The sequence below is a fragment of the Adiantum capillus-veneris genome, chromosome 17 (genome assembly GCF_014529385.1).
Source record: "Adiantum capillus-veneris isolate H3 chromosome 17, ASM1452938v2, whole genome shotgun sequence".
Lineage (NCBI taxonomy): Eukaryota > Viridiplantae > Streptophyta > Polypodiopsida > Polypodiales > Pteridaceae > Adiantum > Adiantum capillus-veneris.
Window position 1 is genome coordinate 22,584,403 of NC_140947.1, and position 27,428 is coordinate 22,611,830.

At 41.8% G+C, this 27,428-nt stretch overlaps 1 protein-coding gene across 4 annotated transcripts in view; it reads left to right on the top strand.

Annotated features, from left to right (window-relative positions):
* LOC147436914 (uncharacterized) overlaps positions 1-15,196 on the top strand; it is a 34,731-nt gene extending 19,535 nt beyond the window's left edge. For 2 of the 4 annotated variants that reach the window (XM_086486311.1, XM_086486313.1), the window contains exons 7-15: positions 11,646-11,829; positions 11,992-12,093; positions 12,199-12,528; positions 13,044-13,127; positions 13,196-13,552; positions 13,683-13,820; positions 13,977-14,095; positions 14,168-14,318; positions 14,776-15,195. In XM_086486311.1, coding sequence (XP_086342437.1) covers positions 11,646-11,829; positions 11,992-12,093; positions 12,199-12,528; positions 13,044-13,127; positions 13,196-13,552; positions 13,683-13,820; positions 13,977-14,095; positions 14,168-14,264 — 1,411 coding nt within the window. In that variant the 3' untranslated portion in view covers positions 14,265-14,318; positions 14,776-15,195. Of the gene's footprint in view, positions 1-11,645; positions 11,830-11,991; positions 12,094-12,198; positions 12,529-13,043; positions 13,128-13,195; positions 13,553-13,682; positions 13,821-13,976; positions 14,096-14,167; positions 14,319-14,775 lie in introns of all 4 variants that reach the window. The other 2 variants (XM_086486315.1, XM_086486312.1) reach the window with 2 other exon arrangements.
* The last annotated feature ends 12,232 nt before the right edge of the window (positions 15,197-27,428 follow it).

A 27,428-nucleotide genomic window follows, 5' to 3' on the forward strand; every position in this document is an offset into this window, starting at 1 on the left:
GTTATGATATCATCTACTTTGTGTGGCCAGTAGTCTAGAGTCTATTATCTTGAGTTATACACAACACGTCTGCACCATCCTTGCACCGTTGAGCCTCAACACCCCATTGTACCTATGAGTTCTTGGCCGGAGCTGAGTGTGTTGCCATTGCCAGAGTTTGTACTGGTTTCTTTGAGTTAGTCAAGTCCCATATGTTCAGGTTCTATTGTTGAGTCGTTGTGTTTGTTTGCTCTGTTATCCATTATTTCTGTGTTTTTTTTCTGTTGAAGTGAGATGTTACGTGCATTGCACTGCGGAGCACCCACTGTAGAGAGCACGACACATTATCTCCGCTACACATCCGTTCCGTACTCAAAATCCTTGAGAACCAAGCCTCTCACTTCTAGAACACACCTTCTAGTCTCAAGGCATGGCATCCCTATAAACTCTATTCTAACTCTATTCTCAAATTCCTCTTCCGCAGAGATCTTAGCATCAACTCTACTATCTTGGATATGAAGTCCCTTCTTCAAAATCTCTACTCCTTGATCCCAATTTGAGATTCTACCACTCTCACATTCGTGGAAGGGATCTCAAAACCTAGGGTGCAAAACCCTTGGGTTGATTTGGTCGTGTTCCTATAGAGCGCTTCTCTCCTACAGAGACTCGTGCCTTTCTTTGCTCCTACCTCCTCGTGCAGAGGCAGTTGTAACGTAAGGGCACCACGTGCCAACGAAATAAAACGAATGAGATAAACTTTTAGCACTTTTAAAACAATTGAATAGAAAGAGATGCACGAGATGCGGAGTGGTGGAGTTCCACTCCCAGAGAGCACTAGCCCCAAACCTTGGCGCCCCTTTCAATATTTCTTTATATTGCTTCAACTCAATACAATGTTGGACCCTTTGCTCTGCACTTCCACGGGGAAGACTACCAAAGAATGGGTCCTAGGCACATATTTAAAGGCCCTAGGCCACAAAAAGCAGTTTACTATGAAAAGCTTCAACTCAAAATCATCCGGGCTTCAAAAGCTAGTGCAAACAACCAACACTTTTAATGGAATTCCGTATTGCCAAACCCTGTCTCAGTATTTCTTTATATTGCTTCAACTCAGTACAATGCTGGAACCCTTTGCTCTGTACTTCCATGGGGAAGACTACCAGAGAATGGGCCCTAGGCACATATTTAAAGGCCCCTAGGCCATAAAAAGCAGTTTACTATGAAAAGCTTCAAGTAAAAATCATCTAGGCTTCAAAAGCTAGTGTAAACAACAACCAACACTTTTAACAGAATTCCGTATTGCCACGTCAACTTCTTGCAATGCAAAATGTGGGCGTGCGTATAGTTGCACATCATCAATCCTTTCAGTGTAAATTGCCGATCGTCTATACAACAACTGCCATATAAGTGACCTTTACGCTAATCTTTTGTGTGGGTGTGTACTACAATATTATATTATTTTGGGCCCCATCGGACAGGGTCCCATAACTTGGTCAAAACTCCTCTTTTTGTAGCTTCTAGGTTTAGCCCCTTGGTCGAGATCTGCAGGTTGGCTCGAGTCTTTAGTGGCTTGACATGTCAATAGATTTTGGCTTGAAGCATGAGCAATTTGTGACATCTCCCCTTGAAAGAAGAGTAAGCGTCAGCAGTTTGTGACATCCTCCTTCTTGAGAGTAGAGTAATCGTCTGCAATTATCGTATATCTGCTTATCGTATTTCTACAAAATAACTCAAGTTAGCTCAAAATTTCCAAGAGTCATTCCAAGGGACAATTAGTTTTTTCATTCAAGATTGGAGCTCTTGATATTTTGGCGTAGTAAAATTAGCCATCACACCCAGGCCGTGTTGATCTTGAACGCGTGTCTATGCACTAGAATGGCATACCAAGGCAATATGACCCAATTAAGAATATTCGTTAGTTAGGAGATCACAATGCAACACAAAGGCACACATGCATGTTACAAAACACAACGAACATCGCCGTCGACACCTTTGAGACAAACAGTTTGCAGTATGAAGCTACTCAACGACTACCTCGTCACTCCCCCTTGCAAATATCCTAAAAAGGTCCAGGCCATGAGCTCAAAGGATTGATACAAGAAAATGCTCCCTAGATCACAGCTTGCGTCACTTTGATGTTTCAAGCATACAACTAAATGCTCCCCAAAAATCCCATTTGCATCGTTCATAGGTTTTCTAGTGTACAACAAAACGCTCTCTAGACATATCGTTGCGTCGTTTCGAGGTTTTCAAGCATACAACGAAATGCTTCCCAAGCGTCCCGTCTACATCGTTCGAGGTTTAGACATTATCAAACAACAGTTCTCAATACTCTACCAAGGAGGAAATTACCAGTGTTAAAACTAGAGTCAAACAATTCAAATCGGCACCACAAGTTTAAAACAAATACAATCCATTTTAAACAAATTTCAAACAGTGTTTTCTTAAACAAAGTGCAAAAGTATCTAAAGACGAATCAATTAGAAAATTCATTCGGGTTTTTGTTCGGATAACCGAACTTTGAGGATCATTGGCTTGTCCTTTTGCATCAAGGTAATTGTACGGTTTCGGATCTGGAGTGTTGCATCATTCTTGTCGTGCTAAGGCATTCCCAAGAGAACGTTGCAATTGTCCAACTTCATGATGTGGAAATCGGCTTTGCCATGGTATCCTTGGTGGAAGAGTCCCAATGAGTGGTATCACTTTGTGAGTTTGTCCCATAGCTAGCTCGACTTCAATTTCGCGTCCTTGTGAATCATAATCAAAGTCCATTTGCTTCAAGAATTCTAGATGGATGAAATTTTTGGGAGCTCTTAGATGCCAAAAGCAAAGCTCAAAAGCAATAAACTGAAAAGCAACTGGTTCCCAAAAACAACCATCTCCAAAAGCTACTATAAAGACACCAATGCAAAAAGTGGATTTCCGTACAATTCTACCACATCAGCATATTGTCAGCTTGTTTTTCGAGTTGCCACGTCATGTATTTGTCAGTGCCATTTGCGGACGTCCGTACTATTGCCACGTCATCAGATTGGCGTATTGTCTGTCCATGTCAGTAGCTCTACCGCGGGTGGTCATCTGTTGTTGTTCGGACAGGATTGCCACATCATCATTTTGTGACATACCCCCCTCTTGAAGAATTGTAATCGCCCTCGATTACGCCTGTAAAATCAGACATAAGCCATAAACCAGTTCAATAGACACCGACTCTAAAGTACTGGCGCACTAGACGACACAAATCCAACACTTGTACAAAGACGATAGTCACATCACATCACATTCAGATCACATTCAAATCAGATTCTTGGCAATGTATTAGCAATCATATCTAGATCTGCACCGGACCTCACTGATGTCGATTAACTAATCCCATATCGCGATCACGTCTATGTATTCGGTTTTGATCTAGGAGCATGACTTGTGGAAACGTATTTAGCAATTGCATCTAGATTTATACCAAATCTCACTGATGTGCGATCGATTGATCCCATATTGCAATTATGTCCGTAGATTTTTGCACTCAAGCAGTGTCATGTACGAGTGACTATTTTTGGGGATCCCATGTCGCAATACTTCTTTCATAAAGTTATCCAGTAGAATACTATTAGCTTATCAGTATCGCTGAAGTCCAAAGGGAAATCAGTGACTTAATTCCATCCAGGCAATTTGTGACAAAGGAGCGGAGTAACTCCTCTCTTGTGCAATCCCACCTGCACCAGATTCAACCCGTTGATCTTTGCGAACTCTTGGAATAGCCAATTCTAGACCAAAAGCGTCAAGGTAAAGTTCTAAATCTGAGGAGTATCTGCTAGGTCCTCCTCCTCCATCCGTTTTGCATTCAATGCTGGATGGTTCTTAACTAAGAACCATCGTTCACTTTACCTTTCTCTTTCCTTTCTAATATCTATTCCGGAACAAGTATCTCCTTGTTGTCTTCCATTTCAGGTTCATTTGAGAGCTGTCACTACTTCAAAGTCATCCTCATCATCTCTTCACAAATAGTAGGTTCTTTCATACAACGTTAGTTATTGTTTTTTTTTTCTTTCAAAATTCAAAATCATCTTCTCAAAAGTCTTATTTCATGTTTTCATCAAGCAACATGATGCTAATTCATCCATAATTTTCTATCTAAAAATCTGTTCTAGAACGAGTATCTCCTCGTTTTGTTCTATTTCCGATTTGTCAACCATTTTCATTCTTGTGCCTTCTTGGGGCACCGTGTAGCGATATGTCCTTGGTTCTCCACGTTCAAAACATTTTCTTGCTATGAAATATTCCTCTCGTTGTTATTTTGTCAGTCTTTGTTCTTCAGTCAATCGAGATCGTGTATCTCTTTGTCGTCGGACTCTTACATTTTCTCAAAACAGTAGTCTCGAATTTCTTTGGAAAGTCCACAACAAAACCTCTCAATCTGCTCCTTAAAACTGATCTTCTTGAAAGAAGAGGTTGGAAGGAAAGCATCCCAAAATCTTTCACAGTAAGCATTCGAAGTGTCACCCTTGGTCATTGGAAGGTGGTTCCAATCGGTTCTAGTTTCTTGAATTTCAACCACTTTGTCAATGCTTGTTTCCTTAACAAAAGAGTGGACCACCATGTCCATGCATTGTCTTTCAGAAAGGATACTGTCCGTCTGATCTTGGAGTGCTCTGTATAGTGGCCTCCAGAAAATGCTATATCAAACCTTTGAATAAAGGCTAACGCCTTGGGAGCATCTGGAAACCCTGAAAAGTACTCAAACTTTATTTGCTTGTCCTCCCTCTTTGAATTTTTTGGCCTTTTTGCTCGTCGTCGAGGAAATCATATTGATTATCTCTGTAAAATTGCTTCCTTTTAGCATAAAACATGTGATCTTTCCGTCATTTCTTGCCCTTTCTGTCCTCATCACTCGAGTCCGAAGAAGTGAGGTGTCCGAGCTACCAGAGAGAGATGAGGACGAATTGGGCAATCCTTCGAAGCGCACATGCTTCTTCTATTTTTAGGCGTTTTCAAAAGAGGATTTTTGGCCCAAATAGTTGAGAATCAATTCCCTTGTTGCTTTTCTTTTGACCCCAATAGTTGGTTAACTCGTTTTTCAACAACGTCCTCGAGTTCATCTTCAATAAACATCTGTGGATAGGAGGTTGCTTGAGGGTTGACTTGATTGGGGTGTCGATGGCTTTCTGCTAATGGGTGTGCACATGGTTAATTGGGTGCCGTGTCAAAATTTTTGCATATTGTGGATCCATCGCAAACTTGAGCATTTGCTTTCTGCCAATGGGTGTGCACTCGGTCAATCGGGTGCCGTGTCAATTTTTGCATATTGTGGATCCTTCGCAAACTTGAGCATTTGCTTTCCACACTCGTCAACCCGTTGTTGTCGTTGCATCTCCATTAGGTGATGTTGCGTAGGCCGAGGTGGCTCATAGTCACGATTTGCTAAACCATTCGAATTTTCCGTATCGCCTACCGTTTCAGACGTATCAGGAGGGTTCGTCTGCTTCTTGCGGGATTCATCGTTGTAATTCATGTGTGTTGCGATAAGAGGATCGGATTTTCCGATAGAAGAGAAATCAACCGTGCTCTGATACCACTATCATTGGCTTGGGCACCTTAAGTCGGAAATCCAACATGACACACGAGAGAATCACTTAAAATACTTCAAAACTTTAAAATCACAGTTCAATTTTGGTCGACACGGCTCGACGTAGTTCCGTGCCCAAAGGTATTGGCCCCAAAGATTGGCGCCCCTTTCGGTATTTCTTTTATATTAATCTTTGAGCAAAGTACAACTCTTTTGGGTCGTCGACTCTCAGACTCTACGTCCAGATGCTCTGAAAAGTGAGGCTCTTGGGCTCCTTTTATTTTTATTCTTGTCATCTGCTGTTGTTCGGGCAGGATTGCCACGTCATCATTTTGTGACAGATAACCCCTTCTGGAGTGCGTACGTGTCCCACTACTGACCTGTATAATGCCACGATCCCCCAAATCAGTTCTGTGGGTACTCCCATCTCGTGTAGTCCGTGCATAAATCTAGCCTTGGGCACTGTGTCGAATTATTTGCGGAGTCCACAAAGCTACAATATATCCGTCTCCCATGTGACTTGCCCTCCTCAATAATGGCTTTGAATGTCAAAATGTGGTCAAGAGTAGAAAAACCTCTCCTAAATTCTGCATGTCCAGTTGTGCATATATCCTCTCTCTGCCTAGCTGCTGCTCAACAATGGATGCGTACAACTGTGCCAATGTGTGTCCAATTATGATAGTGCGATAATTCCCTAGCTCCATAGGGTTTCCTGACTTGAAGATCGGTACAATATTAGATAAACTCCAAGTATCAGGCAAACACTCACACATGGCCCAATTGAACATCACTGCTAGAAGCATCATGATCATATGCTCTCCTCGTACTCATCCTATCAATGGCCTTCCTCACCATCTTAGCGGTGAAAAAGGCACATGTGCTTGGGCATACCTTTGTAGCAGTAATGGCAGGAGGGGGGAGGTGCTAATCAAAGAGTCGCCATGCTTTGCGTGAGTCGTGACTCAAGAATAGCTGATCTAGTCGAGCCAAAAATGTCCTTTCACCGTACTAGGCGTCGGAACTTGCATAGTTACAAGGAATAGCCATTTTGAGGTCCCTGTTCCCCGTTCCCATCCTAATTTCCCGTTCTGGATCCGCGTTCTGTGTTTCAGACGTGAGTCTTTGAAACAAGGAATGGCATTTCATGCATGTTGTTGTTCCGCGTTCCTCGTCTCGATTAACTATGGTCGAAAGGCAATCCTTGACTGTCTGTGAGTGATGTCTCCCAAAAGCACCTCCCTTTGAAGTCTGGCTCTTGTCTCGCGGCACTCCTCATCATACCAGTTGTTCTGGGGCATGCTCCCAGAACGTTGCCTGTGCTTAGGTTGGGTGTGTGGGTATACCTTTGTTGCTGCATCATGCAATGTCTGTGTCAGTATAGAAGTAAGCTCCTCTAGAGGTCGCCCTAGCTCCTTAGTGCACATGCGTTTGTAGATCCCATCTATGTTGACAAAGTCTGTCTCCCGAGTAAAGGTGTAGCGAGTAGGGGCTGCTACCCATGGCATGTGTGCTGCACTAAACTCGAAAGAGATGGTCATCGACACAAGGGCATGATCTACTGCCACACCAACAGGTCAGGGTCCAACTCTAAGGGCTTGGATACTGGAGATAAAGGTCGGCTATTCCATGACATAATCCATTGTGATGGTTCCATGTCTGTGTGGAAATCATGTAAAACCTCTCACAACTGGAAATCTTTGTAGGCCATTCAAGGTGGCCAATCCATGTGCAATCCCCATGTCTATCAAGTGCCGTCCATACTCGGTATTCTCCACATCTTGTGTTAATCTAGATAGGCCCATCTCTGCAACATCCAGCTCCCTTAGCATCTCCTCTGAAGTATCATAAAATATTGTCTAGTGATGGGCAGTCCCAGCATTGAAGTCCCCCAGAATGATAATGTCACCATTCCTAGAGAAATCCCATATGTCATCATCCAAAATAGAAAAGGGGGAATGTCCTCTAGGTGGTGCATATACTGACGTACTAGGAGGAAAGTAGCAGACAGCAATGTAGAGGTATCTGTCCATCTTTGCCCCCAATCTCACCCACATGCACCTAGCCTACTCATCCTTGCGGGCTATATCTATAGACTATCAATGGTTGCAACTCCTCCTTGAATAAGACTGCCACTCCCCCCAAGTCTCGTCGTTTGTGCTCTGATCGAGTCTTGTGTTTGTATCCGCTAACATGTGGCATAGATTGCCCAGGGGCTTGATATGTCTCAAAGTAGAAGATGTTTGTCCTAATGAAACTATCCTCAAAGGCACCCACATCAAGGCGTAGAGATCCATTACAACTCTAAGTTGCAACGTTGAGTGTGGTCCCATCGGTCTCGCGCCATCATGCGGAGCGCACTTCATAATAACCACTCGTTCATCTCTATAGAAGGCCACTTTTCCTTTCTCTCGGGCCGTCCTTATCTCAAGCATAACTTCTTTCATATGAGCAATCTGTGAGAGTGTGAGGTCGTCCCCAAGGAATATCCCCGTTTTCTTTAGTGTAGGACGCCTCTTCAAGAAATCCTTCTTTGCTTCCATCGAGGGAAAGCGAAGGATCAATGCTCTCTCCTTTGAAATCTCCCATCTCCTTCTCTCTTCTTCCCCACTCTCCATGCCTTTGTGTGAGTGGCCTTACTACCCATAATAAGTAGAAGTTCTTTGACTTTTCCCTCCACTTCATCACCGTCTTTTAGACCGGTCACTTGGACATGTAGAGCTCTAGCCTTCCTCCTTTGCTCTTCCTCTAAGGTCATGTTGATCATCGTGGGAGTGGGGATGGTTGTTGGTTCTTTCCCTTCCGCTTTCTTGGCGACTTCTATCCATTTCTCGGCCTTATCTACCTTCTTTTGTGTTTTCGTGATTACATCCACCCACGAGGACGTCTTCGCCTCCTGTTGCTTCTCTTCTTCTTTGATCCTCCGCATTTGTTCTTTGATGACTTTGAGTTCCTCTATCATCGAGGGTTGGATTTCTCTTTCTTCAAGTCCACTCCCCGCTCTAGTTACCTCAAGCTATCGTTTGAGGGTTGGGATCTCCTCTCGGAGCGCTTGGACTTCCACTTGAAGGTCTTATTTCTCCTTTTTCCATTGCTTGCCCTCTTTGAAGACCATTAGGATGAGGTTGGCCTTCTCCTTCCACCATCCTTTCATCTCCGTTTTCCACTCTTTCATTTCTTTTTCCACTTGTGTTATCCTTTTGTTCGTGACCATGAATATTGCCTTCGGCGGGGAGACTTGCACACTGGTGAGCGTCTCTTGGTCTCCATTGCTGATTACAGTGGACGAAAGTGGTTCAACAGCTTATTTTAGCAAGCTGCCCCCCCACTTAGTAGGATGGATCTACCCCCTTGCTTGCCTTTGTATTAGTTGTATAGAGCCTTAATTTATGTATCGAAAGGCTACATTGGCAACATCACGACCAACAGCTCGTCAGAAGCAGCCCACGACCAACAGAGAGAGCAGTGTGGCAGCAGAGGGTACTGTGTGCAGCTCGTCACCTGCTTTACGTGCAGCTCGTTAGAGAGAGCCCACGACTAGCTCACACACACACACACACACACACACAGAGAGAGAGAGAGAGAGAGAGAGAGAGAGAGAGAGAGAGAGAGAGAGAGAGGACATCAGATGGGGTCCCAACCAACCCTCCCAAGGGCCCCCTCACACCATTGCCGATGTGGTATTTGCTTTTGATTGTGTAAATGGAATGTACACAAAGCAATACCTCAAATGCAAACTTTGTTGGCTCAATGGGGAATGTTGCCACAATAACGCTTCAAACTGAAGCACCTCCTGGGCTGATTTGATGCACCTTTGGATCTGTCTCAATGAGGGGTTACTGATGGCCACCAAGGGGTAGATCTAGGGTTTATTTGCGCTCTCAATGTGAGAGGAATGAAGGGGAGCTGATGATGGACAACAATGGGAGCACTCGATGCGGCGAGGGAATGACCAAGAAGAGGTTCAATGGGTTGCCGAAGTACCGGACCGCATTAGGGAAGCAACGTCTTGTAGATCTACATGATCTCTGGGGGGAGAGAGGGATGAAAACTGAAAATGCTGGGCTGATCTGCTGTGTACCGAAAACGTTGGGCTGATCTGCAATGTTGGAGCAAAATGTCGGGCAGAGGTTGATGCAGAAGTGTTGGTTTGATCTGCTAGTGTTGCCTCCTCTGCTGCAAAACACCAGGCAATGGGCTTCTTTTATAGGGAATCTGAGGTGCCAGGTCGGGAAAATGTGCGCAGATGGGAGTCTTCTGGTGATAACTCATTGTTTTGTGACTTACTTGACGAATATTCTGGACCGAAACGTTCCACTAACTAGACCTACATGCTCGTCATGTCAAATGCCCATCGAAGTGTAATAACATCTGTCAAAACGCTTGTATGATCCATTTATGCAAGAGGGTTCCAAAATTGGAAAACCTAATCTATTGGACTTGTCCGGACATGCAGGTCTTGCGAACATGCTCACAAAATTGCCGGTACTAATCCTCCTAGTATTCTAGACCCTCCTATCTAGGGATAGGTGCAAAATCGGCTCTCGAAGTCGATGAAGCATGTCCACATGCACATAGAGCCATGTGCATGTGACACTTCGGGACTGATTTGAATCATTGATGAGTCTTGACTTGATGTGGGCTGTGGATGGCCACCACCAAGTAGATCTGGGGCTGATTTGCACACTTGATGTGAGAGGAATCACTGGCTGAATGCTGGCTGCAAAAATGGAGCAGATCTTGACGCAAGAGCAAGGCTGAAATGCGGCCAATGGCGGAGCAGATGATGGGCAGCAAAGGCTAGTCTTCGAGGGTGAGGGATGGTGGCTGAGGAGAGGCTGCTATGGCTTCCTAAAACATTGCTAGACGGGGCTGCAGAAGAGGGACAATGGGCTGGAAAATGCCGGGTCTAGGGAGGGCAATCAGGCTCGAGAAAACGCCAAGATGGGGGTGGGTTACAGGAAGGCAAAATACAAGAGAAAAGGGTTCGCTATAGCACCCTAGGGTAATGTGTGAGAATGAGGGGTAGAAAACTCTTCTATGGGCGAACAATAACCTCAAGTTCTGCAAGTCTGATGGCTGCCTTGAGAGTGCACATGTGGTGCATTTGACCTGGGACTTTACTGACATTTTCTCCTAGCCCTAATCTACATGCTCGTATTGCTAGATGCTGATTGAAGTGTAATAACATCCATGAAAACGTCTGTACAAGCCATGCATGCAAGAGGGTTCCAAAATTGGAAAACTTTATCTAATGGATGTGTTTAGGCATGCACGAACATGCCCACAAAATTGTTGGTACTAAATCCCTAAGCTTGAAGATATTACTATGTACAGGACTGGCTTTGGAAATTGATGTAGCAATGTTCATTGGCACATAGAGTCATGTGTGCGTGATACCAGCTGTAGAGCCGTCTCAAAGGCAAGATCTTGATTGTCTTGTCTGCAACTCTAGTGTACAGCTTTGACTAATATCCCCAAGCATAAGCAACTCTGGGCTCATCAGTTGCATCATGCTTATGTCCTTGAATGTCCACCTTTCTCCAATTGGATACGTGGAGAATGCGTCATGTGAGGAGGGTAGCCCACAACAGCAGCAAATCAATACCAATTGGATAAAAAAACAGCTCAACCAGGTGCACGCTCCTCTTGCTTTACTTGATATTTTTGCTATTCTCGGAGGGTGTTCTGGGTAGCATGTGACTGTTTCTTGTGGGTGTCACTTTGTGTTCTTTCTGGTGCTATGTACACTCTCATTTGCACCTTGAGGAGAGCATGCTGTTCTCAATTCTATGTTGTAGAGCACCTTGTAGTTTTATGCTTTGTTCAAACGATGGCAGATTGCGTGTTTCTTCTTCCATCATTGTTTACCTACCCGCTATCTTATTTAGAGAATTTTTTTCTCTTTATTCAACTTTGGTGCTAGAATGTTTATTCTGGCAAAAAACTGCAGTGATAGGTAAGACTGACTTTCATTCAACCATATTTTCAGCTACTTTTGTAAAAGACAGATTTTGTGACTAGTCTAACTGACAATTCTCTTGTTTGGATGTTAGTTTCTCAACTATTATTCAGCACTGTATGTTTGATATAGCTTCTGTGTATGTAGGCTTGATGTTTGTATCGAACAGGAGTACTTCCATGCCAAAAAGTTGTCTATACCTATTCTATGCATCACGGATAATGGAACTGGGATGACCTACATGGATTTGACGAGAATGATGGCATTTGGCCATAAAAGGCCCTCAGATGATGATGAAAGTCTTTTGGGAAGGTTTGGTGTGGGTTTTAAGGTGTGTTTCTTTATAAGTATTGTTCATCAGCCAATGTTTTAAGCCCGCCATGTTTCTCTAGTTGAGTTGTCTTTGTTTTGAATAAAGTTAATTTAGGCAATTGTAAATTCTCAAACACTTTGCTATTATTGTAAGTAACCATTTGTATCCATTTTGTATCAGACTGGCTCCATGAGGCTTGGTAAGGATGGTGTGGTATTTACACAAAGCAAAGATTCTCGATCCATTGCTTCCTTTTCGCGATCCTTCAATGAAACAAAAGAGGTTTTTATCTGCTCCTGTGTATCTTATGCTGAAGCTGAGGGTTGAAGGCTTGGTGTTTGATTTCAGAGTAGATGGAGACAAAATAAGTTGTGGTAAATGCTGTAGGAGGTTGAAATTCCCATAGTCACCTACACAAGGAATCTGGGCTGGATGGAGTTTGATACTAACTTTCAGAGTCATGAGCAAGCAACAGCCAATCTCAGAGCAATCAAAGAATTCTCGCCTTTCAATGAATATATGATTGGGCCCAAATTTAAAGCTTTTGGCGATAAAACTGGCACAATCATCTGCATTTACAATTTAGACCGGTGGGGTTCACAGCACACCCTCAGCTGGGATCCAAAATTGGCATCAGAAACAGACACCAAGCTCAAATCTGATATACAAGTGCGTTCACGACGAGTGCGGGCTCGTCCGGGGCAGATGAGCAGAGAGGTATGCATCTTTCATAAAGACTCCTCTCTTTCAAACTTGCACAGAGCTTGTGAGCTTTGTCACGCTTTCTTAATAGACGATCAGTGGGTGACATAAGTCTCTGCTTTGAAAAAGTTTGATTTACAAAAGGAGTATTACTTAAATCTGCATAGATGCTTATTTCAAGATTTTAGGAGTGAAGGTGTTGCTAATCCACTGAGTCACGTTGGGAACTTTGAAATAACTACACTTGCATCAAGAAAGAATTCATACATGCTTCCAGCATGTATGGCTGGAAGCACTATGCAAGTGACTATTTGTTTCCTTTGTTCACTCTGGCCAAAAAATCAATAAGATACACTTCGCTGTAAGACTTGTAAGTTACTAGTCACTTGGCTGTGGAATGGGCCTTGAAGGGTTCTAGTAAAGGAGTAGATGGTTGCCTGTTCGAAGATCCGTTTGAAGTGGGTGATGGAATTCTCGTTTGGAACCTTGGACTAACTGCTCGAAGTGGCTTTAACACATAACGTCTGCAGGTTCCTTTGGACTACTCTCTTCGTGCATATTTAGAGGTCATTTTCTTGGAGCCAAGGATGGAAATTTATGTGCAAGGAACACTGGTAACATCTGTGTGTATTTCATAGGATTTATCTAAGCTTCTCTCTAAACAAGTGTTTAATTTGTGAAGGTGGGAACAAGAAGCCTACAGCAGTCCCTTTGTAAAAGAAAAGTACTTGATGATGTTTTAGGTGGGAAAAAAGTAAAATTAACACTAGGATTCAGCCAAGAAGAGCGGGCCCGTGGGAACTGTGGCATTTTTTTATACTGGCATGGGCGGTTAATTGAGGTAATCATACCAGGGTCACGCGTCAGAGGTGTGCAAACCTTGCTTTGTGGCTGTAAGTGGTTTGTCAGCTGCCATGCTAAAGTTGCTTTGACCATGCTTATTAACCACCTTCAGGCATACAAGCGTGTAGGAGGAATGATCCATAATGCGGACGTGGGACTTGGTGTAATTGGAGTAATGGATGTTACTGATGTCATGGTAAGCTGTTATTGCACATTGTTGGAGTCCACAAAAGTTTTTGCTTTGTGAGGTGTTTCAAGACTTGCAGTGTCCATGTCCTGACAAAACAAAATGCATGTTTTTCTGTTTTATGTTTGTTTATGGACAGAGGCTTGAAAATGGAAGCGTGGCAATACTGAACAACAAGCAAGGTTTTTCAGATTGTGAGGCTTATGCGGCTCTGGAGGAGTGGCTTGGTATTAAAGCTGATGGCTATTGGGATGAAAATTTTGATAAACTAAAAGTGGTATTCACACCTAGTCTGAGCTGATCTAGTCTTTTATCAGAAATAGTGATTTAGTATTGACTCTGTGTTGATATTAATAGGGTAGGAGGGACATTTTCAGTGCTCTGTATATCGAATGAATGATGTGTGGTCATGTTTTTCAATATCGTGTTGCAGGAGGAGGAGGAGGAGCATGCAGTGTATTCAGAGGCTAAAGAATGGGTCCAGTGCAACAAATGCCTAAAGTGGAGAGCTTTTGATAAGTCTTTTAATGCAAAAAATCTACCAGCAGAATGGTAAGCACTCAAATCTAGGGAAAATGGCTTATGACAATCATACCTTTGTCTAAGGGTCATCTCTCTGTGTAGGTTTTGTTTCATGCCGCCGTTCATGGAAAGTTGTGCAGTACCCGAAGAAAAAGTTGGGGAAGAAGTGGTCACTCTCAAAGCCACTAGGACATTTTGAACTACTTTTCTACAAGATTCGGGAGTAAGTGGTGCCTGTCACGGAGCAATATGGGTATGCAATCTGTGTTATGTACAACTTCCTGTTTCCTTAATTGTGTCATCAAGAAGTTTGTCACATCCAGTCCTCACCACAAAACATTTTTGTGAACCCGTGGAAAAGGGAGGTAGGTATCCTACAATTTCTGTAGTAGAAAACCTTTCAAAACATCTAAAATGCAGAAGTGAAGGTAGAGAGTAGGAAATGAAAGGCCTTATGATAAGGGAAAGTCAAAACACATTTTGCTCTGTATATAAGAGGTGGCATTGTGTGCATGCAATGTGCATATGGTCCTTCGCAGTCTTCTTTCTCTCTTTACCTTTTACTTGTGTTTTCTTGTCCGGTTTTTCTTCAAGACAAGCTTGAAATGTTGCATGTCTCAATTTCAGCTTAAGAAAGATTTTGCTTAAGATTTCGCTGAAGGTTGGTTTTTGGTGAACCCTGCTCACATTTGCAAGTGTGGGTGATGCAGGTATTGTTGATGACCACATGCAGGAGAGGCTGCGTCTGGACAATCGTAGTGAGAGCTAGTCATCAAGATCCATCCTCAATGTAGAATTGCAAGATCCATCCTCATTGTAGAATTGCAAAAAGCACTTTAATGTGTTGTAATACTGTACCATAAGAGCATACTTGTAAGACCCATCAGTGATGGTTGTACAGGCAAGGGTGTAAATGTTGGGTTCCACCTACTGTTTTCAGAATTCACACCAAATCTTAACCATGTATAAAGTTGGTGGGCTGAGACTGCAAGAGCCCTGCGCAAACTGCCCCTTGCAAGCACTGATTTTGTATGGCGGAGCTTTGCATGTTGTACAATATACCTTCCATCTTATGAATTCTCCATACTAAATTTATACTGCGTTGCCCTTTTCCTGCTCATTTTTTGCGGAGTCCTTAGTGTTACCTTTCTGGATACCTTTTTATCATCATTAACATAATTTCGAATGAAGATATCAGTTTCGAAATTGGAACTCTTGACTTTTGACCTCAGATTTTAGTAAAATATAGAATTTTGACAAGAAGCTAAAATTTGCCATTGCAAATATATCTATTGTGCCGTACTATGTGTAGATTTTGGCAGTGGATGGAGCTAGTTGCTATTGCATTCTCATGCTTGAACATAACCTTGCACATTTAGGATTACACCAGATACATTCTGTGTGTATGTGGTTTAGGTGCTTCAGTTCATATTATGCTATTTATTGATGATATTGTCTAGGTATCCGAGTCACGAGGGATTACTACTCCCATCTATGAGGGACCACAATTCCATTTACGGGCTTTGGATGGACTTATATTGTGCCTTGTGGAGACCAAGGTTCTGGCTTTTTGCACATCTACATAGGTTAGGAGTAGCACCCTATGAGTAGGAGGGCGAGTCTATGTGGTAGATTGTATGTATACCCCCTTTGTGACTAACACAGGTTGCTTCTTAGCCAAAGACAGGCTCACTAGAGGGTTTGTATACAGTATTAGCTACGATAGAGCATTGTTGCTAGAGCATTGTTGCCACCAGGATCACTTCTAGGAGCCCAACACAAAAGGGGTGCCTTTTTGACATCCAGTCATCATTCCTTAGCCAAAGACAAGCTCACTAGAGGGTTTGTATACAGTATTAGCGACGATAGAGCATTGTTGCTAGAGCATTGTTGCCACCAGGATCACTTCTAGGAGCCCCACACAAAAGGGGTGCCTTTTTGACATCGAGTCATCATTCCATTGTAGGAAGCAACAGTTTGGGTAACTTGACAAACATCTTTGTGGTGGTCATGTCATAAGATTTAATATGTAATCAATCCAAATGATCTCATATTAAACTGGTCATTTAATGTTTGGAGGATAAACATGAACAAAGGTTAGAAAATAGACACGTGTTTATGGATATGTCTTCACACGGGGCGAAGGTTACAGGGGTTTAAATGAGAGATGGTATGTTAAAGAGCAATGCTACTTAATGGAGCTGAAAGACTTTAGGGTTAGCTTCATAAAAGACCTCCAAAAGTTAGTGTTAAAAAGTCTTTTGATCTTAAGACAAGCTAGGACTGACCTTGAGGTGGGAACCCTACTTAATCATGAGGTGCTTGTCGGTTTGCTAAGTGCTTAAAATCTTTGTGGGAATCTTGTCCAAAGTTTAAAGTGTTTTTAATGCTTAAAATGACGAAAGTTTTTGAAGTGTTTAATTCAAAGATAGTCTCAAGAGACATCCACGGTTTCCATGTTTGATTGACTAAGTGCTTGAAGTATTTAATTTAAACAAAATGACTTAAGAAGCATAAAAGACATATGTTCAAATGATCTTTCACATGTGGCTCTCATGATGTGCTTGAATCCTATTGGATAAGTTTTAAAGGTGTTCAATGAGAATTTATATGTATGATAATAAATAATTAAGTTTTTTTTCTTAAAGAAAAAAAAGAAGACATGTTTAAATTGAGAGAGAGAGAGAGAGAGAGAGAGAGAGAGAGAGGTGTGGACCAAGCATGAGAGGGGGATATACTATCTCACGTGCGTACACACATACATTCTCATTGTGTGGAGTGCAAAGTGTAAGAGCTCCATCTCTTTCTCTAAGCTTGTTGAGAATTGGAGAGCTTACATCAATTCTTGGCTATGTAATGCAAATCCAACCAAGAGCCATGTTTCAATGCTTAAACTTGCCATCTTCTGATCTTCATTACTATGCTATTATGCTATGCTAAACAAGAAGAGTGATGATAAGTGAGGAACTATTTCTTTCTCCTATGGATGATACTTCTTTCTTTTTCCTATCACTCATTTTCCGCTAGCTCTCTCCACCTTCGAAGGTGTTTGAGGCCTTGGGATTGAGGTTTTGCTTTTTGCAAAGTTTATGGTATGCTTGTGATGCGCTTGTCATTTTCATTGCATCACTTAGATAACACAAGGAACAAAAAGATTGTATTGTATCAAGTCTCTCTTGAGATGGGACAATCTATAATACAAACGACTTTTGAAGGGGGGATCGGCTCCAAGTAAATCCGGTCCTCAACTATTGTCATGTTCTCTAATACTCTCTATCTTGCAAAAGTAATGTTCATACCAAGTTAATTAAGTACTATGTTTATGTTGCTGTCATCAATTAAGTTCACCCTCTATGTTCTTAAAGTAATTTCACAAAAATGCTTACTCAAATTTTCTTAATTTCGTTATTCTCAAAGTTCATAGGCTATTTCCATTACATTGATATTAGAGCATTTGGTTTTTCTTTTTTTGCTTAAGAAGAGGTTCTTTAGTAGTCTATTAATGGTTGATTTTGTTAATTATATTAGGGTAAGTGGGATTGGGATCTATTATCGGTTTTGTTGAGTCCATTATGTGGGATATGGTGCACACCTTGGGAGCTTCGGTCTTAATAATGGGATCTTTTTAGACTTACCTATGGTTTTACCATTATTGAGCCATAAGAAGTTCGAAAGTAGGTATCCCTCGATAATTCTGTTATGTTAGAAACACCCTACTACTCTCTATAATTAACAAATTCGAGCCGTGGGTGTAGATACTCGAGTGTTTATTTTCAAAGGCTAAGAAGAGTAGCAAGTAAGGTTTTGCATTGCCAAAGAATACACTAAGTAAACATATAAGTATAATTAGCATGAATGACAATAACCAAGAGAGTAGAATGAACATTGATAACTTTGATTTTGCACATGAAGGTGCTAATGATGATGTCCCCATGTTTATCAATTATCTTGTTACTAAGTTGCATCAAGCTATGGGCAACCCTACTTTGCAAGCCAAAGTTACTCAACAACTTCGTGCTTATGGGATTTTCCTTCCTCTCCAAGAGGAGAGAGAGAGCTTAGGAGGCCTCTTGATGAGATCCCCAAAAGAAGACTCTCTCCCATACGGGAGGAGGAATCCAAAGAGCAAGAAAGCAATGAATTTCTAAGTTCCTTTGAAGATGTGGCAGACGGCGGTCTAGACGATCGCCAACTCCTCCCATGAGGAAACGATCGACACACAGTACTTCTCCTTGTCACTTTGAAAGGGAAGAGAGGAAACAAAGGAAGAAAAGGTCAAGAAAGAGGTCACCCTCTTCTTCTTTACCTTTCTCCTCTCCCGACGAAAGCTATGTCTATTTTCCTAGAGAATACAAGAGGGGAGGACATCGCAAATCACACCCTGCATGGAGAAGATCACAAAAGCTCAAGAAATTCAAAGAGGGAGAAAAGAGTATCTCTTTTCTCACCTATGATGACACCTTTGGTGCCATCGACAAAGTATTGGCCTTCATCCAACAATTTGATGCGGCCTTTGGAGACGAGGACTTCACGGAGTCCTCCAAGCTACGCCATGTAGCTATGCACTTCCAGAAATCGGCTCGTCAATGGTGGGCTAGCCTTTGTGGCAACGGTGAAGCCCCAAAGACATGGAAAATTCTACGAGTTTCCATATGAAGCAATTCCTTGCAAGCGATGCAAAGGACAAAGTACTTACCGAATGTCGTAGTTTGAAGCTTCTGTCATGAGTCTATTCACAAATATGTAAATAAGTTTTGGGATTTACATCTCAAGGCTACTGTCTTCCAAAAGATAGACTTTGTCGAGAAAAAACAACAATTTTGTCCGGGATGACTTGAAGAAATGGCCGAGTATGTCAACTCCCAATGGCCTGGTTCTATCACCGAAGTAATTTACCACACCATGGTTGCTTCCCGCATCAATTTCCAACAAGGGGTTAGACGGAATGTCAAACCTATGAAAAACAAAGACAAAAATGATGCAAAGGGGAAAACCAATGCCCAAAGTTCTTCTCAAGGTACTTCCTACAACAACAACAACAACAACAACAATAGGTCCAAGGAGAAGGGAGTTTACAAAGGTAAAAAGAAAATCTCTCATGAAGAGCTTGAAGCTTTTCGCAAGGACCATAAGTGTTTTAAGTATGGGGAGCAAGGACATGGCTATCGTTCTTGCCCCAAGAAAAATGCTCGCAATGAGACTCCTAGGGCTTCCACCATCGAAGCTCCAAAAGAGGATGCTCATCGCAAATGATCATCTCTCTCCTATGCTTGGGGAAAGGTAAGGAAGCATAATGCCTTCATCTTGTTTGACCTCTACTCACAACTTTATATTCAACGGAGTTGGCCACCAAGTTAGGCATTCAAGCTTTCGAGATGGGAGATATTGTAACGGCTGACAAAACTTCAAGAGACAACAAGCCTATGTTAATCCCTTGATTGAGAAGTTGAGGCTTCATGTCCAAAGCTATGCCGACAAAGAAGACTTTTTCATCTCTCCTCTCCAACATGAGGATGCTATCCTAGGGGCGCCATGGTTTGATCGCATGGTTGCCAACATGAAGTTCCCTAAAAGGAGAATCTACCTCACCTATAAGGGAAAGAACATTTATATAGATGTTAATGAGTCCGGTCTTACTATACCACTTGTAAATTCATCAGATTTTGATAAGTCAATGAAAAGCTCAATTTCTGCGTACATGATTTTTGTCAAAGAATCCATTAATGACGCTAATGGTTTAGCAATGAAAATGGTAGGAGTCAAGAAGAGTTAGACTTGTCTACTTTTTTAAATGGATTCCAAGATGTTTTGTCGATGATATCCCTATGGAATTACCTCCAAAACGAGGGGATGATGACCATAGAAATTAGCTCCTACGAGGAGCTCACCGCCTAACAAGCCTCCTTATCGAGTTTCCCAAGTTCAACAAGAGAAGATCATGAGGCAAGTACAAGAATTGGTAGACAAAGGGATGGTGAGGCTTAGCTCCTCTTTTTTTTGTTCTCCAGTTCTTTTAGTGCAAAAGAAAGATGGTATATACCGTATGTGTTTGGATTATCGAGCACTAAACCATATCACTATCAAAAAAAGATTTCCAGTGCTTCGGGTAGAAGATCTGTTTGATAAGCTACAAGCCTCTACCTACTTCAGTAGGGTTAACCTTAAAAGTGGCTATCATCAAATAAGGATAGTGGATGAAGATATCCTAAAGACCACATTTGGTCTTTATGAATATCTAGTCATGCCTTTTGGCTTGACCAATGTATTTGCCAGATTCAATCGTTTGATGGAGAAAATATTTAGACCCTACCGCAAGTTCACTGGAGTGTTCTTTGATGATATCATCATCTATCCCAAGTCCTTGGAGAAACACAAGCAACATCTCCAAGTGATTTTCCAAGCATTGAGGGAGAACAAGCTTTTTCGAAAAGCAAATTTTTTCTTCAAGAGATTCAATACTTAGGTCATATTATTTCTCAAGATGGTATCTGTATGAATTCATCGAAGTTAGAGGTAATAAAAGCATGGCCTAATCCAAGGAATCTACATGAACTAAAAAGCTTTATTGGTATGTGTGCATATTATAGACGCTTCATAGCAATATTTTCTCAAATAACAGAACCATTAGATGACTTAACAAAGAAGAACATTAAGTATTCATGGAGTGCTAAGGACAATAACTGTTTTTGACAAGCTCAAAGAGAACCGTACCTCTCAACCAGTCCTCATGCTTTCGGATCTCTCAAAGCCATTAGAGGTCCAATGTGATGTTTGTGGTGTTTGCCTTGGAGCAGTCTTGCTTCAAGAAGGGCATGCCATAGCATGCGAGAGTCGAAGGCTCAATACGGATGAACAGGTCTTGGGCATTTATGAGAAAGAGATTTTAGCTGTTCTACATGTCCTAGACACATGGAAGCACTATTTATTGGTGACTCCATTCATTTTACGAACAGACCACCAAAGTCTCAAGTACTTCATGACGCAAACCAAGCTTTCCGACAAACAAATGAGGTGGACAAATTTTCTTTCGCAATTTTATTTTCATATTGCTCACATTGCTCGTAAGCACAATCAAGTGGCCGATGCACTTTCACGACGACGAAAAGTCAATGCGGTGTCTATAGAAACTCACAATGATCTATCTTCTATGATAGATGAGTATGCTACTGACCCTGACTTTAAAGATTTAATGTCAGCCCTTGCTTTGGGAAAGAAAGAGGAACCATTCACCTTGCAGGATGGTTATCTTATCCATAGCAATAGGCTATGTGTTACCCACTCCCTTCGTGAGAAAGTCATGTATGAATCCCATGCTCCTCCCTATGCGGGGCATAGAGGCATTTAACCTACTCTTCGAGGAGTAGAGACATACTTCTATTGGCCTACCATGAAAGTGGACATACAAGAGTATGTTTCAAAATGTGTGGTATGCCAAAAGACTAAGTATGATAGAGGGAAGAAACCTGGAGTACTCAGCCATTGCCAATCCCTAATTCACCATGGGAGAGTATATCCATGGATTTTATCTTTGGATTACCCAAGTCTATCTATGGGAATACAGAAATATGGACAATAGTCAACAGGTTTAGCAAGCAAGCACACTTTATTCCTGTCAAAAAGACGATTAAGGCACACCAAATGGCAACCATCTTCATATCTCAGATTTTCAAACACCATGGATTACCAACATCCATCGTGTCAGATAGAGATCCTAGAATGACCAGTAATTTTTGGAAAGGTCTCTTTGAAAATCTATGTACAATATTAATTTCTCTTGGGCCTATCACCCACAAATGGATGGCTAAAGTGAGATAGCCAATCTTACAATACTCGATCTACTAAAGACTTATGTTACAGAAGTAGATCAACGATGACAATGGGAGAAGTACTTACCCCTTGTAGAGTATGCTTACAACAATACTGTCCATACTACTACGGGAAAAGCACCTTTTGAGATCATACAGGGAACACCAAAAATCAAAGACCAAGAAGAGGTGCTACAACTCAAAGCTATCCTTCGGCATGAAGACAAGGTACTACGGCATGATAAGATTATCTGACGGTATCTTATTAAGTTAAAAAACTATCCTTTTGAAGATGGTAGATGGATGCAAGGAATACAGCTTAAGGATAGTATGAACCTTGTCAATGCTTACAATGTTGCACTAGAGTAAGCAAATGTAAATGCTTTTTAAATGAACAATGTTTTTGTCTTATGAGACTAATCCTTTTTTGGGTACAAATTTAAATAGTATGCATGCTTAGAATCATGTTTGCAATGACGACGTCACTCAAACACCAAGTAGAATTTGTCACTCTACTTTGGGAGTATGATATAGACTAAAGAGTAGACATGCTTGCGGCAACTATGTCTCCCAAGCACCAAATGGACCAGTCATTCATTCTGGAATGATGTCGTAGGGTGAAAAGGGATCCTCTACCCGCTAAGAAACGTAGACTATGACTAAGACCGTTTATCTCTTCTACCTCATAGTCAAGGACGACTATCCTCATAGTCAAGGACGACTATGATTTCAAGAGAGAGGTAATGTCATAAAATCTAATATCTAACCAGCGCAAATGATTTTCTCATATTAATCTGATCATTCAATGTGGGAGAATAAATGGGAACGAGGGTTAGAATATAGACATGTGCTTATGGATCTGTCTCCACACGGGGCCAAGGTTAAAGGGGTCCAAATGAGAGAGGGTATGTTAAAGAGCAATGCTACCTAATGGAGCTTAAAGACCTTAGGGTTAGCTTCATTAAAGACCTCCAAAAGTTAGTGTTAAAAGGTTCTTTGATCTTAGGCAAACTACGAGGACTGACCTTGAGGTGGGAACCCTACCCAAGCATGAGGTGCTTGTCGGCTTGAAATAATTATATATTACGAGAGAGAGAGAGAGGGGTGTGGACCAAGCATGAGAGGGGGGTATACTCTCCCACACACACACAGACATTCGCTCATTGTGTGGAGTGCAAAGTACAAGAGCTCTATCTCCTTCTCAAAGCTTGTGGAGAGCCTACACCAACACTATTGGCTATGGAATGCAAATCCAACCAAGAGCCATGCTTCAATGCTTAAGATTTCCATCTTCTTCATCTTCATTACGATGCTTTTCATTCTATGCTAACCAAGAAGAGTGATGATAAGTGAGGAACTATTTCTTTCTCTTATGGATGATTCTTCTTCCTCTTCCCTACCCTCATTCCCCACTAGCTCTCTCCACCTTCGAAGGTGTTTGAGGCCTTGGGACTGAGGCTTGGGATAGTTAATGCTTTTTGCAAAGTTTATGATATGCTTGTGATGCATGAAGCTTTCCATCTTCATTGCATCACCTAGGTCACACGGAACACAAAGATTGTATAGTATCAAGTCTCTCTTCATGGGAGAATCTATAATACAAACGCCTTTTGGAGGGGGGACAGGCTCTATGTAAATCCGGTCCTCAACTACTGTCATGCTCTCTAATACTCTCTCTCTTGCAAAAGTATTTTTCATGCTAAGTTAATTAAGTACTATGTTTATGTTGCTACTATCAATTAAGTTCACCCTATATGTTCTCAAAGTAATCTCACAAAAATGCTCACTCGAATTCTCTTAATTTCGCTATGCTCAAAGTTCATAGGCCATTTCCGTTATAGTCATGTTGATCTCCAACATCATCCTCAGTAAATCCTCTTGTCCCAAGTGACAGAGCTGGCCACACCATCCATGTAATGGGGGCTTTCGTTTAGAGAGTATGTTTCATCCAAAGATTGAGGGAGCTATTGCAGAAGGGACTTTCATATAAAGCTGAGGCATATAAGCAGAGGTAGGTGAGAGTGGATCATGGCATGCCCAAATGACATAGTGGCTCAACACACATGGTTGGATATAGAGCAGTTTTCATCTTTTTGATACGGCCTAGCCTCACCATTTATATGCTTTTCACACAATGAGAGGAAGCAAATCCTCATCCATAACTTCTTACAGTTTTATGGATTACCACCATAACCTTATGAATTTTCTACGGGATGGCTAGTGATTGAAGCTGGGCGGGTGGGTAGCATAGATTGACAAGACTGGACAATGGAGAGCGAGGTGTACTTTGTATGAAAATGCCCAACATATGATTGCATACAAGGCCAATATACAACCCAACATATGAGTGCATATAAGGCAACCCTTTTCATAGGAAAACTAGCGCTCGGGAGTGCTACTGGAGTGGAGAGACCAGAAAAGTGGTAGGGAGACTCTCCTCTAGTCACCCCCGCACGCCAATGCAGGACGACACAACTCACACTGGCTTCTTCTAGAGAGATTTCCCAGGTCCACCCACCAACATTCAAAACCCCGATGTTCCAAGAGGAGTCACACTACAACATGTATAGATTATTCGATCTGATTGTATTTTGTGGAAGCTCATGTTTTTGAAGCAGACAAGTATCTTCTACAGAGATCACCCATCCAACATCTAAGGCAAAATTCGCCACTCAAACTTTTGAATGTTCCAAGAAGCTTGCAACTACACTCGCAATCTCAGTCTAGGTTCAACTTGGAGATGTGGTAGCCTATGCCAACATTTTTCTTGAGTATGCTATCCATTGATGTAAGGCCAAAGGTAGCCGAATCGGGTAGTGTCCTAGTGGAAACTAAGTATGGGGGACTTGATCACTCTATACAGGGGGTTGAGGTAGGTTGGGAGGAGTGTTCAATTCCCAAAGTCCCTTTGGTCTTATACATGTTATCAAAGCTTAGGCTCGATTCTTGGCGGGAGGGCATGGTTGCATGCATGCAAGAGGTCGTGGAGTAGGAGCACATGCCGAGCAAGAAACGGCGTGGGAAGGTTCCCCTACACACAAACTCTCCTTGAGGAGGTCGACATGCACAAATTCTCTCTCTCTCTCTCTCTCTCTCTCTCTCTCTCTCTCTCTCTCTCTCTCTCTCTCTCTCTCTCTCTCTCTCGGGATCGTTGGGTGTATGCCAGACTACAAAGAAAACTTTATTTCAGCAACGTGCCCACTTGACCTTGCTAGTGCATGCATGCTCATCCTTCACCTTTGCACTCTGCAAAATGCCATGGCAACCTTTTAGCTCTTTTTTCACACTTAAGGGTCAAAACCCTTCAAAATTTGGGCCTGCGAATTGGCTTAGGGGCCTAGGAGCGTCCTCCCCCTTCTCTCAACCTCACTTCCCATTCTCACACCAAGAAAGCTCCCCCCTTCTCTCCCCCCCCTCCCCCACCTCCCTTTTTGACACCAAGCAAGCAAGATGATGAGTAGGTGCCACAATATCTCATGAAAGGTACAAGGGTGCACATGCAACCATCCGTTGCTCGCCCTCACCATGTTTGAGATGATGGAATTTTGGGGGAATTCTCTTTGGTTTGAAGAATCGAAGGGGAAAGAGGAGTGTAGCTACTATATAATATATGTTTCAATCTCAAGCAGGTGGTTGCAACAACTTGCTCAAAGGAAAACTTCCACCAAATTGTGAGTACATCTTCTAACAACGTGGAGTTTTGTGTGGTGTCACATTGTAAGGTCTTTTCATTGTCCTAATTGTGGGTTTGTTATGTTTAATCATTTTTTCCTCTGCATTGGTGGATGAGTAGCCACTTCATAGCCTCTTGTGCACATTTAAATAATTTTTTCTTCAACCTTTGCCCAACCAAGTTCGTGCAATGCAGAATTTTCTTTTACTTACACTCCTATGTTATCCTCACTAGTATGCAAATAACTATGGTAGACTTCACTCTTTGATATAGTAAGTAGTTTCATTTTTCAATATTCCAAGTTCTTGCCATGTAGTTTGAGATATAATTTAAGTAGCTCGTCAATATTTTTTGTTTGTTTTGTAAATCATGCCTCATTATAACTATAGAAATCTTTTGCATTGGTTGACCATGAAGGTCCATGCTGAAGAAAAGAATTTTGATTCCTTGGCCACCTTGAGCACGAGCTGTGCAAGCTTCTTTTATACTGCAATGCAAAAATCCCCATTGTATAGTGTTATTCTTTGCAAAATGCATAGCCTTGAACTCCCGATGTGTATATTGGACTCCTCATAAACCCTATAGTGATATATATTCTCCTCAAAAGACTCCTAAATGGCTAATGAGTAGCATTACCCCCTATTTTGAAATGAAAATGAGTTTTTTCTCCATCAATATCTGTGAGTGTGTGTGGCATTTTTAAAGGTAATGAAACATTTAAAGTCTAACATTTATATAATAAACTTGTGATGGATACACACAATGTTTAGAATGCATATTGAAATCAAAAGATCCAAATTCCTTTTGCTTTGGAAAAAAGTTTGTAACAATTAGTTCAAGTAATAATTATACAATGCTCCTTACCAAAACATTCTTGTAACATATATGACAAATTGATAAAAGACTTCAAACATTGATAAGTTCTACTCATTGTCTTGATGACATCTCCTTTAGATACCCAAAGCTTGGAATCTCAGAAGATTAGTGGCTCAAAGGAATTTTCCACTTGTGGACTTATTTGTGTTCATTTCAGCATCAAATTTTTATGTGGAATATCTTGGTGGTGCGCTTCTTATTGTCTTAAGTGCAATGAGAAAATGGTGCTTATAATTGAGCAAAAATGAAAGTCTAGCAAGGATGAAGTTTTTGGGTGGACCGAGATCATCTTAATAAGTTGGGAGTAGAGGTATACTTATGAATTAGTCGTTTCCAGGTGGAGGAATATAGAGTATATTGAAACAAGTTATAATTATAGGGGTTGAAGCAATGCAAAGCTCTACTTTGATGGGGGATATTGGGCTATTGATGAGGCATCTCATGAGTCATGGAACCTTTGATCACATACCTTATGGTTATGCACAAAACCCTTGTTGAGTCTCTGAAAATGGGATCCTAGGCATCCAAAATATTCTATGCAGGCATCCCTGAGGCTTAGAGAGCCTGATGCAAAAAAGGGCCCTCGCCATAAGGAAGGGCGAGTTGGCCAAACATGCCCCTACTTGACCAACTAGCATTGCCCTCGATCTAGTTGGCCAACTCATCGAGGGTTTCATGCATAACCATTTTGTATGTGACCAAAGCTCCTATGAGCCGTCTCATCAATAACTCAATATTCTCCATCAAAGCAGAGCCTTTGCATTGCCTATAGTTCATCGTAGCCCTTGTGTTCTAGAGCCAAATGTAACATGCAAATCACTTTAATTTTGAGGCATATTTACGTAAAGATTACATGCAAATATGCATATTCACATATTTGAGGCATATTTACGTAAAACATGCAAATATGCATCAAATACTTGCCTATGAGGGAACTGCCCATGAACACCCCCACAACCCTGTCAAGGCGAGCTCATAACATGTCACTACCGCCCCTGAACCCCCCACG